This window comes from Saccopteryx leptura, chromosome 2 (genome assembly GCF_036850995.1).
Source record: "Saccopteryx leptura isolate mSacLep1 chromosome 2, mSacLep1_pri_phased_curated, whole genome shotgun sequence".
In the NCBI taxonomy this organism is placed as follows: Eukaryota; Metazoa; Chordata; class Mammalia; order Chiroptera; family Emballonuridae; genus Saccopteryx; species Saccopteryx leptura.
In genome coordinates this window covers 240,428,207-240,442,721 of record NC_089504.1, presented here as the reverse complement: position 1 = coordinate 240,442,721, position 14,515 = coordinate 240,428,207, and the positions used below count along the sequence as shown (strand labels likewise).

General features: G+C 49.6%; 1 protein-coding gene across 2 annotated transcripts in view; it reads left to right on the top strand.

The window, feature by feature from the left end:
* The window catches only part of RNFT2 (ring finger protein, transmembrane 2), a 57,454-nt gene that overhangs the window by 3,757 nt on the left and 39,182 nt on the right, over nucleotides 1-14,515 (top strand). For both annotated transcript variants that reach the window (XM_066370823.1, XM_066370824.1), the window contains exons 4-7: nucleotides 3,670-4,157; nucleotides 6,076-6,152; nucleotides 9,251-9,351; nucleotides 12,995-13,148. In XM_066370823.1, coding sequence (XP_066226920.1) covers nucleotides 3,670-4,157; nucleotides 6,076-6,152; nucleotides 9,251-9,351; nucleotides 12,995-13,148 — 820 coding nt within the window. The remainder of the gene's footprint in view (nucleotides 1-3,669; nucleotides 4,158-6,075; nucleotides 6,153-9,250; nucleotides 9,352-12,994; nucleotides 13,149-14,515) is intronic.

Here is a 14,515-nt window from a genome sequence, read left to right as displayed (position 1 = left end):
CCAAATCCCAGCTCAGCCACTGCCCAACTCCAATGCCTTTGGAAAGTGACTTCACCCCTGGGCCTCAGTCTTCCTACCCATACATGGCAGATAATGAAACTCAGGTTGCTTGTGAAGGAGGGAATGAATGAGAATGCACAAACATGGCATCCAAATAATAAGCATGCCTGCTGGAGCTTGTCCAGCCTCTGAAGACAGAATTGCTGCCTGCTCTCTAGTGAACCATGAGATTTTTGGAGGCTGAAGAAGAATGGCCACCATGTATTGTACACTTACTCTGTGCTACTGTTCAGGTCAGGACTATTATTTTAAAATATATTTTATTGATTTTTAGAGAGAGAGAAAGAGAGAGAAAGTAGAGGGAGAAGCAGGAAGCATCAACTCATAGCAGTTGCTTCCTGTATGTTCCTTGACCAGGCAAGTCCAGGGTTTTGAACCAGCGACATCAGCGTTCCAGGTAGACGCTTTATCCACTGCACCACCACAAGTCAGGCCAGGTCAGAACTATTTCTATCATCATTTTTACAGATGGGGAAACTGAGGCTCGAAGAGTAGAAGTAAATTACCTAAAGTTCCTCGGCCCAGGAAGCAGCAGGGCCGAGAGTTGGACCCCAGTCCATTTGCCCCCCAGAGGCTGTGCTTCGAATCCGCACATTTCGGCTGCATCCTGTCTGGACGGATCCACTCCTCAACTGGGTCACCTCCCACTCTGGCCCTTAAGTGGTTAAGTTAGAAGCACAGCCCCTACCTCCCCAAGGAATATTCTTTCCCATTTAGGCTGAAATCTTCAGCAGGATGCTGGAGCCCCGGGAAGGGAGGCCTGCTATAAAAAGCCCTTTGGTGGATTGAGCCTTCCCTGGTTTTACGGAGGTCCCCTGCGCCCAGTGAACTCAGAGTGTTGGCGAGCTTAAGGGAGCCAGGAAGACTTTCCAGGTCCTCATGGGGCTGTGGGGGAGAGAGAGTGGCCCCCGTGTGGCCCAGCATGGGCACCTGCCAGGACTCCTTCTTTCTTAGCTTCTTGAAGTGCAGAAGAAGCCCGAGGCCCCTTGAGGATCATAGCCATGGTGTCAGTTGTTGTTGTCATTAATATTATCTTTATTATTATGCCAGACCCAAGGGAGTAGGACCACACATTTTCTGAGATTTTGGAGGAAGCAGAGATGGGCCAGGTAGTAGGGGAGTAGGTGGCCATAATCAAGTGTCTGCCCCCAACCTTGCACCAAATTTGTGACAACATACACCCCCAGGTCGGGTTTATGAAGCTGGAGTAACCAACCCTGGAGATTTCTCCAGACCAGCATTTCCCTTGCTAGGTTTCACAGGTGTTCCCTAAGACATTAATAGGTTTTCCACAGAAAATAAAAGAATTCCATGGTGAAATAAGTTTGGGAAACACTAGGTTTAAGCAAAATTAATTTTTTCAATTGCAGGCCTTCTCAGAGCCTTTAGTATGCTCATTCATTGATTCATTCTTTCAAACACTTCTTTCCTAAGCATGTTCTCTGTACCAGGTGCATTGTGCTGGGTAAGGGAGATGTACAATTGAGGCAAACAATCGTGATCTTTGACTTCGTGGCACAGGGGCCCAGTCTGAAGTGCTATTCTCAGCGCTTACTACACGTTGGAATCACCAGGGGGCTCTGAAGACACAGAGATGCCAGGCCCCAGCCCCAAAGGTTTTGGTTCATTTGGTCAACACTGGGTCCCAGGTGCCTGTACTCTTCAAAAGCTGCCTGAGTGATTCTAACGTGCAGCCGGGGCTGAGAGCCACAGGTAAGTGGTAAATGATGACTTGGGATCCATCCTATGCAGCTGAAGTTAGGATGCAGTGAGGACGGGGAGTAAGAAGACTAGCATTGTCCGGGAAGGAAGGGAAAGGGAAGGCTCCTCCAAGGCAGAGAGATTTCAGCTGAGATCTAAGGGAGGGGCATAGGTACTCAGATGGGACAGGATGAGGGTGACATCCAGGGAAGGGGACAGTCTGTGTGAAGACCCTACAGTAGGAAGCCCTTGGGTATTGGAGAGGGGCACATGAAGAGATTTGGAGTTTGGAGCTAGATCAGGGTATCTGGCAAGTTCATCTCTCTGAGCCTCAGTGTCTATATCTGTAAAATGGGAATGCTGTCACTCCCTATGAGTAAGCTCATGATATATTGTATTCCGTGGGGGTCTACGGAGGGGCCTCAGGGGCCCTACTACAGGGTGAGAGGAAGGAAGGAGGTTCCTTGCCCCTCCCTCTGACACATGTACATGAAGCAGGTCAGCTCCACTGTATCTGGTGTATAGACTGAGTTTCCACGTCATGGTGAGAGAGGACACACCCAAGGGAAGAGAGGTGGCATCCAGAGCTCTGGGGCTTGGTGTTTGTGGGAAAGTGCACACAGTTCTGGGATTTTTCATTGCTGGAGGGGTTAACTCTGGGCTCTCTGTTCCTTCAGCAATGGCCACAGAACCCTTTGCCTGATTTCAACACAAGAGATCCATACTTGCGACTAGAAAAGGCAGTTGGCCCTAGAGGTCTTTACATAGGTACTAGAGACCCATTTACTGAACACTTACTACATGCCTGGTCCATTGAAAAGAGTATTCTAAATTTGATCCTGAGGGAATGCTATGAGTGACTGGTGTTTAGGCCCATTTTTCAGGAGAGAATGCTGAGTATAGGATTGTTAAAAGGAAAGGTGGGGCTGGGGTTTGAATGTGGGCTTTTCTATTAAATCTTCTTCCCATGAGTGTCTGCTACCTTCAAAATACCAGCTGTGACCAAGGCTGGACCTTCCTGGGAACTAGGAGGAGTCATTGAACGTGAAGAGGACTGAGCCAGGGGTCCCTGGGTTCCTGAGGTTGGTTATTCTAGAGTCACAGGACTCTGCTTCCTCTTCAGTAAAGCCGAGCAATCAAAGTGAGCCCTCGAGTGAGTCAGCCTGGGTCAGAGTGCCCCTGCTCCATCCCTGACAAGCCAGCTGTGCATCCCTGGGCGTGTGTGTGTGTGTGTGTGTGTGTGTGTGTGTGTGTGTGTGTGTGTCTTTCTTTTTTCTGTGCATTGGCTTCTGGATCTGTCAAACGGGTATTATTAAGACCTTAATTCTCAGGGTTGGCAGGAGGGTTTAATGAGTTAAATAGCAGAAGGCACTTAGAAAACTGGTGCATAGTAAATGTTTGATAAAGTTTATGACCCTATTGCTGTTAGTATTTGTAGAAGTTTGCGGGAGCTGCCATGGCCAAGAATCCACAGACTGGGGGGCCTTAAACAAAAGAAATGTATTTGCTCACAGTTCTGGAGGCTGGAAGTCCAGGATCAAGGTGTCTTCGGTGTTGGTTTCCTCTGAGGCCTCTCTCCTTTGCCGGAAGATGTCCAGCTTCTCCCTGTGTCTTCTCATCATCTTCCCTCTGTGCACGTCCATGTCCAAATTCCCTCTTCTTATAAAGACACCAGTCGTATTGGATTAGGGCCTGCCTTAATGACCTCATTTTAATTTAGTCACCTCTGCCAAGACCCTGTCTCCAAATACAGTCACGCTGAAGTCCTGGGGGTTAGGGCTTCAACACAGGAGACAGGATTTGCTTATGACATTGAAACTACTATCAATTATTCGTCCCCAATCTCCGCTGGGGGACTGTCTATCTGCCTGACTTGGTGGGGCTTTCTTTTCTTCCCTTCTGGTGCAGAAATCGCAGCCAAGCCCTCAGCTCCGAGGCGAGTGTGGATGAAGGGGGCGTCTTTGAGAGTCTGAAGGCAGAAGCAGCCTCCCCACCAGCGCTCTTCTCCGGCCTCTCCAGCCTCTCCGGCCTCCCGACAGGCAGCCATCCCGCTACCCCCTTCCCTTCCAGCCTGGTGCTGGGGGCCTCTGCCAGCGGGGGGGACGTGTTCATCCAGATGCCAGCATCCCGAGAGGAAGTCGGAGGCCGGGGCGAGGGCGGTACCTACCACCACCGCCCGCCGCACCACCACTTCCACCACGGCAGCCACCGGGGGAGCTCGCTGCTGCAGCACGTGGGTGGGGACCACCGCGCGCACGCAGACGAGGGCGGCGACGAGCAGCCAGGAACTCCTGCCCCTGCCCTGTCTGAGCTGAAGGCCATGATCTGCTGGCTCCAGAAGGGGCTGCCCTTCATCCTGATCCTCCTGGCCAAACTGTGCTTCCAGCATAAGCTCGGTGAGTCCCCGGGGACACAGGGAGTTTGACTGCCAGGTAGGAGGCCCTCCATCCCAAACGCCAGGGGAAGGCAGCAGAGGCCCTCATCATGCAGAGTTCTTAACAAGGATGGGATTCCGAGTCAGACCAGGGTTCAAATTATGCTGGACTAGCTGTGTGACTTCAGGCAAGTCACTCACCTTCTCTGAGCCTCAGTCTCCTCGTCTGTCCAGTGCGGGTTGTGAGAGATGCTCCCTCAGCTGATAGATTTGGTGCGAAGGAGTAGAGTATAGTAACTAGGAGTTCAGACTATGTGGGTCTGAGCACAGGCTCTGCCCTTTTCTAGCTGTGTGACGCTGCATACGTTGTTTAACCTCTCTGTGCCTCATCCGTTAAATGAGGATTACGAGATTGCAGTGAGGTTAAATGAGTTAATATGTGTAAAGTACTTAGGTCAGGGCTATGCAAGTGTAGGTGATTATTTTCATTACACTCATTACTAATACACGTAAAATACTTAACATAGAACCTGGCATTGACCAAGTGCTTAATAAATACTACCTCTTGTTAGTATTATTAGTAAGTAAGACAATGATTCATAAAGTGATTAGCCCAGAGCCTGATACGCACTTAACTTTTAGTAAATGGTTTCTGGTCCACTGGTATTGTTATTATTGTAACTTACTGTTCTCAGATTGTGGTGTTGCTATGCCCCAGAATGTTTTAGGCTATTGTTTTAGTCCTGTAGTAGGAATTAGGGTACAGATGACCTCATGGTCTACTACAACCCATAGACGATATCTAGAGGATATTAGGCCATTCTTTGTGTCTTTTTTGTCCCTTTCTGATGAGTTCTCGCTGACTCCTATCACCCCTCCTTCCTTGTTGGAGTGTTACCCTGGCAGCCCCCCTTTTTCATTCCTAGAAATGGAAGCCACAGGTTCTCCTCTGGTCCCGAGTTCTGGCAAATTCCCAACTTCAAGTTTATTCTCAAGGGTGGTCTTTTTCTTCTCCACCTAGCAGGTCTGTTTACTGTTAATCACAGAGGAGAATAGAAGAAAGGATTGTAGGGCAGCTAGTTTACTTCCTACACTTCCAGTAAGACAGACATCTTTGACAAAGTAGACCCAGAAAAGTACCTGGAGTACACGAAGTGTTAAAAACGTAAAAATGAGCTCCAAGCCCGAGAAGCTGTGTGCATCGTGTGCAAGCAGGATCCCGGGCACGGGCTCCGGCAGGCAGGATCTGCAAATCCCTGGTCAGGGAGAAGTCCAAGCCTGTTGCTTAGCAAACAATGGCAACTGAAGGAATTGGAATAAAATTCAGTTCTCTCCCCCCATCTGCGAGGGTCCTGTTTTTCTGTCAGCAAGAATCTTTCCCCCTTTCACATTAAACTTTTATTTCTTATGGCGTCACAGTCTTTTTCTATGTATGCTTTCGTTACAAATAACACACCACAGATTCTTTTCGGCTTTCGGTATAATAACAGGTATCATTTACTAACTGCTAGGTAGGATACTCTGTAAGCATTATCCCCGCATGAACTAAGTGCTGTTATTATTATGACCATTTTTCTAGATGACGAAAGTAGGGCTCAGAGAGGTGTAGTGACTAGCCTAAGCTCACGCCAAGAGAAGGTGGCAGAGCCAGGATTTGAACCCAGGTCTTACCAGACTGCACAGCGCATGCTCCTTAGCCGGTTCTGTGAAATACCCCAGAGTGACCTCAATCCCATCCCTATGTCAGAGGCCTCTACTCAGGGGCTCAGGGGTCCCAGTGATTTACATGGCAGCCCAAACCCCCCCAGAAGTGAGATTTTGTCTCTTCTGAGGTTAGTCTGTAAACTCTGAGAATGTGTTTTTTAAATGTTGCTCGCCATCCCTAGTCAGCAAGGACAGATGAGTCTGAGTGGTGGCCTTGGCCCTCCTCTGTCCCACAGGCATTGCCGTGTGCATCGGGATGGCCACCACCTTCGCCTACGCCAACTCCACTCTCCGGGAGCAGGTCTCTCTGAAGGTGAGTCACCTGGTGAATTAGTCTCCTGGGGCTGCGAGAACTAATGACCACACACTTAGCAGCTTTGAACGACATCAGGTGATTAATTCACAGTTCTGTCCATCAGAAGTCTGAGATGAGTCTCTCTACACTAAGATCCAGGTGTCAACAAGACTGTGTTCTTACCGGAGGGTTTAGAGGACAGTCTGTCTCTCTGCCTCTTCCAGGTTCTGCAGGTCACCCACGTTCTTTGGCTCCTGGCCCCTTGCTCCTCTTTGAGTCAGCACCAGTGCCTCTCTGTGACCATCTCTCCATGGTCACGTCCCCCTCTGACCCTCCTCTTCTATCTCCCTCTTTCACTTTCAGGAACCCTTGAGATGACATTGGTCCACCTGAATAATCCCCAATCTCTCTCCATCTCAAGATCAGCTGATTTTCAACCATCATTCCACCTGCAGCCTTTATTCCCCATTGCCATGTGATCTAACATAGTCGCAGGGTGCAGGGATTAGGATGGAGACAGCTTTGGGAGGCCACCCTGCCTCTGCCCCTGGGTAGACCCCTTGATGTGCCACCCTTCTCCCAAGCTCTTCCACCAGCAGTGTCCTCCCAGCCCAGTCCCATTACCCTCCTGGCATTCGACCAGTTAGCTCACTTCCAAGCCACCCTCCGGGTTACGGCCGTCCCCCTGGCGCTGCTGGCTGCCCATAGAGCCTCACCACCATCGTCCTGTATTCCCTCTAGTAACTGCTGAGCACTAACCGTGTCCAGTGCAGTGCTGGGCCCATTACACAACTCATCTTGCAAATTTGTCTCAGCAACCTGGTGGGGGTAGGGTTTGGGGCAAGCCAAGTTATTCTTATCTCATTTTCCCAGTAGGAAACAGCAGTTCAGAGACAAAGTTCCTTGCTTGTGGTCACATAGCCACAGCCAGCGCAAGTGGTGGCATCAAGATAGGAACCCAGGCATTGAGCCCACAGGCTGTGCTCACCCGGGTTCAAATTCCAGCGCCACCCGCCTACAAGCTCTTAGACGGGTTACCTTGACCACAGCCTCAGGGGCTACCTCTGGAAAAGGAACTATTCACAAACTCATAGAGAAGATTAAATGAGAGTACAGAGATGTTTAGCACAGTGCCTGGCAAAAGGGTAACATTTAATGGAGCTATTTTTAACAAGTCTATGCTTTGTACTGTGCCTGTGACCCCATCACAGCCGCCATCCTCTCTGGTCCTTCTTTGGAGCCATCTGTCTGCTTTCTCAAAAGCAGCTCACCCTCCATGAGGTGTGGAGGGCAGCTCAGTCTCCATATGATGCAAGCCTATTGAGATCCAGAGTTGGGCATGGAGCCAGAGGTCCTTCCTGACCCTTAGTCTCATCTTCTTCATGAAAACCCCTTTCAGTGGCTATTAGAACAGCAGGTTGATCAACTCCATAACTGGGGATTTGGGGGGCTGGCTGTCTCTCGAATGCAGTAACATGCACATGGTGCCTTGACTTGAATTTTAGGGAGTTAAGAGGATACCTCTATCTGTGAACAAGCTTCTGGTGGTGGAGGTGGTCCTTAAATCTTCTGAAGTGCAGACACAGGTGATGTTTTGCCTGCCTGCACATGTTTTCTGTGAAAGAGAGTCTACGTGACCCTTTGTAAGTTTAGGAATCTCAACTTACTCCTGGAGAACTGCCCCCTTTGTCCGTCAGGGACTGGCTTCTTGGGGCATTGCTAATTCCCTCTTTCTCTCCTAACTTTGGTTTGAATTTACAGAGGACTCAACTAGAATCCATTATTTATTGGGGGAGAAAGGACTGCCGAGTGGATTAATCACACTGATAAGAGCTGTTGGTTGGTTGGAGGTGGTTTCTAGGGTCGTTAACCTTGACCGCTCCTGGAATAATGGGTGGACGGAGATGCATTTATTTTGTCTACTCTGGAAATATGCATCGCAAGGGTGCGCGGGGCGCTGAGCTGTGTCTGGAGACAGTGGAGCATTTACCGAAACCGCAGGGAAGGTTACACTGGGAAAGATATGACCTCATCCTGTTCCAGCAAGGCAGCCGCCCTGCTCCAGGAAGAGCCGGGCTTTTGAGAATCAGCAGCACGGGGTTCTGTGTACGTCTCCCAGGGTACACAGGCGAGGACACGCCAGCCCGGCGCCGCCTCCAGAAACTTCCTGGGATTGCTCTCAGGCCGAGAGGCTGCTGGCCAACAAGCAGACCGACAGCCGTCTGCAGCTCGCCTTCCTGGGGACCAGACAGAAGCAAGGCGGGGGAAGCAGACGTGGGGCCGGATTGTGAAGGGCTTTGACGGCCAGGAGTGCATGAGTTTGAATTTAGTCCTGTGAATATGGCCCTACATTGGACGGTCGGCCGGTCAGTTCAGGGCAGTAGCCCAGAGGGCCGTGCTAGCAGAAGTGGGGGTGACGGGAGTTTCCCATTTGTAGTTGCGAATTGTCCACTGGTCTGGAAAGTCTGAATGAATCCTAGGTCCTAACCACTTAGCGACCCTGAAATATGAGCCCAAACCAGACCGAATGTTGACACTGATGTATTTTACTTAATCCTCAACGAAATTCCTGTTTTTAAATGAAGGCACTGAGGCTTAAAACATGTGCCCTTGAGCAAGAGTTCCTTAGCCTCTCTGTGTCTCGGTTTATAACAGTAAGTGTGGACTAACATTCACTACATGTCAGGTGCTGTCCTAAGCGTTGATGCACATGAATTCCCCCAACTCTGTAGGAGAGATGCAATGTAGACCCATTTTTATGGGCAAGGAAAGGGAAGTGAAAAGAGTTTAAGTAACTTTCCCGGGGTTGGATAGTCCCCAGGTAGCAAACCAGGGATTTGAACTCGGGCCTCCAGCTCCAGAATTTGCACTGTTAACCACGTGGCTCTCCTGCCTTTCCAGATAATTCTCCAAGCAGGTTTCCACATTTCCATCACCTTCTATGTAACCAGGGGGATAGAAAGATGCCCGTGCCCTTCCGTTTACCATCAGCCCTACTTCCTCCAAACCTTTGAGACAGGGAAGAGTTGTCACTTGTCAGAAAATGTTCTGGAATGTTCTGCCATGTGCACCTTTGACATTGCAGCATCCCCACCGATCTCTTACTTTCCCTGCAGGAAAAGAGGTCGGTGCTGGTCATCTTGTGGATCTTGGCCTTTCTGGCAGGGAACACCCTATATGTGCTGTATACGTTCAGTTCCCAGCAGCTATACAACAGGTAAGCAGGGGCTTCGACCCCCATTAGGAAAGTGGGGGACTTTGGTGGGCTTAGGACACGTACCCCTTCACTGGAGAACGATGCACCAGTTCTAGGTCATGTTGTAACTCCAGTTCCACCCCGTTGTTATGAACATGCACGCCTGGGGCCGAGCTCTGTAGTAGAACTGTAATGCAAGCCCCATAATGTGATTTTCTAGTGGCCACATTGTGGCTGGTAGGGGAGGGCTGGCCAGCGAGGGCCTCTGGGATGAGTTTGAAACTCAAGCCAAGCCTTGAGATCGTGTGCATCTCGTTTGGAAATGGACTGTGAGGAGGGAGCCATTTCGTCACTCTCTGGGGCCACCCCCTAAAAGCAATTTGGGGAGTTAGTGCCAAGGCGTCCACTCACATCTCACACGCCGCATTAGCTGCCTGGCCCGGAATATCAAGATCCTAGTGGAGGCTCTCAGAGGTGGAGTTTCCCAGAACCTTGGGTGGATTTCCAGCTCATGTCATTCTCTGGACGTGATCGCAGGCCCAGCACTAGCCCTCTGTGCCCCCATCAAACCAGGGCTGAGTCAGACCTGCAGCGCAGAATTAAAAGAGAAAGACAGAGAGAGAGGCGTTTAGCGGAAGAGCGACAGAGCTGAGGCCCCTTCCTTGTGGGTGTTGGGTCGAGAGTTGTTTGTAAGTGATACTGATACCTGTTATCTTGTTTTGGCCTCCTGGCTGGGTGTTGCTACCCCCACTTCACAGGTGAGGAAACTGAGGCTTACTGAAGCCCTTTCTAATGAATCTTAGTGCCATTAAGTAGCCCTGATCAGCAAGCTTGACCCTCCCCAGGATCTGAAGTCTGAGGACCAACGTCAGGTTTTAGTCCTGCCACTTACCAGCTTTGTGCCCTGTTGCAAATAATGGGATCCCTTTGGGACTCCCCTAGTCTCCTCACTTGTGAAACCAGGACCCAGTTAATTCTCACCTGACCCACCTGAACAGGCTCATTTATGAGGGAGGCCAAATGTGATCACTCATGAGAGGCACTGGTTAAACCAGGAAGCATTTGACATAATCATAATCTTATCATAATTAATGTTATGCTTTTATGACAAATTACCTCTGGGTGTTGGAGCCTAATCAGGAGCAAAGCTGACAATAAAATCTATCAGTTTATTAAAGTTCACACACGAACTTCGTGATGAGCCCATGGAAACATACTTTCTCACTGCCCCTCCTCCAAACACGCAAACAGAAAAAAACCCTAACATAGTGAACTAATCCCCAGATCAGTGAATGTAACACCGATGGGTATCTCTGAGCTTAAATGGAGACTGGAAGCCAGATTTTCATATTATTGCAGTCATAGAAGTGTAAGGGCATGGAGGTCAGCCCACCAGCCTGCAGGGTCCCCAGGGACGGACAGAGCAGAGGCAGAGAAGGGAGCTCAGGGAGGCCAGTCTCTCCCTGATGTTATCACATGAACAGCCACTCAAACTTGGAGGCAAAGAACTCCATGGAGACAGGGCCAGGATGCCGAAAGACCCTGAAAGTATTGTGAGAGATCGCCAAAATAGAATCGTTTTCGCAGACTTTGCCCTACACTAGCTCTTTAAAAGACTTTTATTGTGAGTGGAAATAGGTCTTTAAGAATAAAAGTGGGAAAGTAGACCAGTTCATTCCTAGGTTACTATACCAAGGAGGCCTCGGGTTTGCACTGCTTTCTGCCAGCAGAGTAAGTAGTCCCCTTTCTCTGCGGGGAATACATTCCAAGACCCCCAGAGGATGCTTGAAACTGGACAGCACCAGACCTTATAGACACCAGTTCTTCCTACACATATGTACCTATGATAAAGTTCATGGCTTCTCTTTGGCATGTCTGAATGGACAGCGTCACTGTTCTTACACTTATGGGCCATTTTAAAGAAAATAAAGGTGACTTGTACACAAGTGCTGCAATATCTTGACAATCTCTCTTATTACCAAAGGCATCTACTAAGTGACAAACGGGCGGGTAGCATATACAGCGTGGACATGCTGGGCAAGGGTTGATTCATGTCCCGCCGAGTGGGACATTGAGGGACGGCGTGGGATTTCATCGTGCTACTCAGAACGGCATGTAGTTTACAACTTATGAATTGTTTATTTCTGGGCCTCGACTGGTTGGCTCAGTGAAAGAGCATTTTCTGGAGTTTTCCGGTGGTTAACCGCTGCTAACTGAAACACAGAAAGCAAAACTGGGTAAGGGGGACTACTGTGTGATGCGTTGGGAAAGCATGCACGCTGGGCTGTGTGCACGGTTTCCTACTCTACAGGGGACAGAGCGCCTGGCCTGGCCTGGCCTCAGTGCCTCTCATGTGGTGAGAAGAGAAGTGAGGGGTCCAGCAGAGGTTGAATGCTGGCTCCAGTCCTAGCTCCAGGTTCTCCCTGAGATGGCATGGGTGGGCAGCTCCGCCTCTTAACACCCTAGTTTCCCCAGCTCACAATGGGGTAATCACAGCACCTGCTTCACGGAGTCTTTGGGAAGGCGAAATAAGTTCAAACACTAAAGGCTATAGCACAGGGCCAGCATGATGTGAAAAGCTGAGGGATTTTAGCTACTATTGTTATTACAAATAATATCAGCATCCTCGGAGGTGGTGGAGAGCAGTGCTACTCCAAGCGCGCTCCACGGACAGGTGCCTGTTGGAGGCAGCTTGTTTGTCTCTAGTGAGGTCAGTACGGAAATTGAGCGCGACGTTCACTTTACCTGCTCACGGAAGGGTAAAGGGGTTTACACACTCCGAGTAGCACAGCTATAGGTAGGAACTGAGAGCGTGAACTGCGGCCAGGGTGCCTGGGTTTCAGGCTACCTCTGTCCCTGAATATTTGCAGGACGTTGTGCGTGTTTCTTTCCTTTTCTGCGTCTCAGTTTCCTCAGCCGCAGCGTGGGGTAGGTAATAGTGCCCGCCTTGTAGAGTTGCCGTTGTGATCATCGTCACAGCTGTGGGGCAGATCCACAGAGTGTCCGTTATCTCGGTGACTCCCACCAATAACGCTATGAGGGAGGGTTAGATTCCCATTTAATTGATGAGAGCACTGAGGCTTATAGAGATGGCATTATGTGCCGAGGGTCCAATAAACGAAGAAGCCCGGATTCAAAATCAAGTCTGTCTGATGCAAATGCCCATTACCATGCAGTGTGATGTTGGGCGTCTTACCTCTCCAAGCTTCAGTGTCTCATTTATAAAGTTGGGAAAAGCAACACTCACTGCTCAGGACAATGAGACGTGGTAAGTAAAGAGCTTCACACGGTGTCTGATACATGTTCCCTCCTTCTCTCTCTCTCTCCTTCATAGTATTGGCCTTCCTTCCTTCCTTTCTTCTACCTCCTCTTGTGAAGCCTGTTATGGGCCCATAAAATTGGAGGGGGGCCTTAACTAATTGATACTCCAGTCCAATCTCGTCTTTTAACCCTTAAAGGAACTGAGGCTCAGAGAGGTTAAGATACCCACCTGAAGTCACACAGCAGGTGAGTAACAGATTCAAGAACAGGACATGATGTCTGACTCCCAGTGCAGTGCTCTTTCTGCAGGTAATATTTATCAGGCTCCCAGAGTAGGTAGAAGGAGCTGCTATGGGCCAGTGATCATAAATGAGCATCCTGACTCTTGGAATCCTCCCCACAGCCTCATATTTCTGAAGCCCAACCTGGAGACCCTGGACTTCTTTGACCTGCTGTGGATTGTGGGGATTGCAGACTTTGTGCTGAAGTACATCACCATCGCCCTCAAGTGCTTCATCGTGGCCCTGCCCAAGATCATCCTGGCCGTCAAGTCCAAGGTAGGCACTGGCTGTGGCCACCAGGTAGTTCCAATCACACACGCAGGAGATTCAGGGCACCTTTTGGAGGAGGAAAGAATGGGTGTGGGCAGAGCTGATGTCACATCGTCAAATGAACAGAGCCTGAGCTAGTAGATTCTGTCACTCACCTCTTATCATTCCTTGAAGTTGAGCACGGTCCCTTATTGCTAGTACCTGCCTGTGACACCTCTACTCCAAGTGCATTTATTAAGTTTCACTGTTCTGAGATGCCCTTGATGCAGTTTACATCTGAATTTGACCTGAGAAAGGGACAGAAGCATGTTGGCATGCCCTGGTTCTGTTTCTCCTGGGGAAGGATGGCTGTCATAGGTGTTTGACGCTTTGTGGCTTCAGGAGCATGTTGTGTAAAGGGAACCACGGCTCAGAAGGAGAGAACTCTGATTGATTAGTGATGTCTGCTGTGGACACAGGATGGGAAGTTATGGCAACGATAATTTGCAGCGTACTGTAGGGGAAGGCCTGCAGGCAAGTGTCAGGTTGAGGAGGTCTTGTGGGGGGATGACCATTGTAATTCATAGGACTGAGCAGGGCAAGGACAAAACATCACCTTTAGGATATAATTACTGCTGGTGCCTCTGCAAGAAGACCCAAAACAGGGAGTCTGGACAGAGGCAGATGGACTAAACACTCTCTGAAGTCTCCTGCTTTTCATGCTGGGAAAACAGCCATCTTTTCCACTTTAGGAAGCTTATATCAATGTTTCTCCCCCCCCCCCCCTTTTCCTTTCTCTCTCTCTCTAAAATTAATCAATAAGAAAAAATTTAAAAAAGAAAAAAAGTTGGTCCTGACCAATTTTCTCAGTGGTAGAGCATTGGCCCGGTGTGTGAAAGCCCTGGGTTCGATTCCTGGTCAGGGCACACAGGAGAAATGGAGACATGACCATCTGCTTCTCCACCTTTCCCTTTCTCCCTCCCACTTCTCTCTGTCTCTCTCTCTCTTCCCCTCCTGCAGCCATGTCTCACATGGTTCAAGCAAGTTGGCCGGGGTGCTGAGGATGGCTGCATGGCCTCACCTCAGGCGCTGAAATGGCTCAGATGCTGAGCAATGGAGCAATGGTCCCAGATGGTCAGAGCATCACCCAGTAGGGGGTTTGCCAGGTGGATCCAGTCGGGGCGTCTGTCTCTCTGCCTCCCCACCTCTCACTTAATAAAAGAAAAGAAAGAGAGAGAGAGAGAAAGAGAAAGGAAGAAAACGAGCTTAGAATTAGAGCAGGCTTGAAATTGGCCATCTATCTTGTGTGACAGCTGACCAAACCCATTGTCCAGATGTATAGGAAAACCACACTCCTATATTTCTTCTTTATTCACACTCAGTAGTTCTAACAC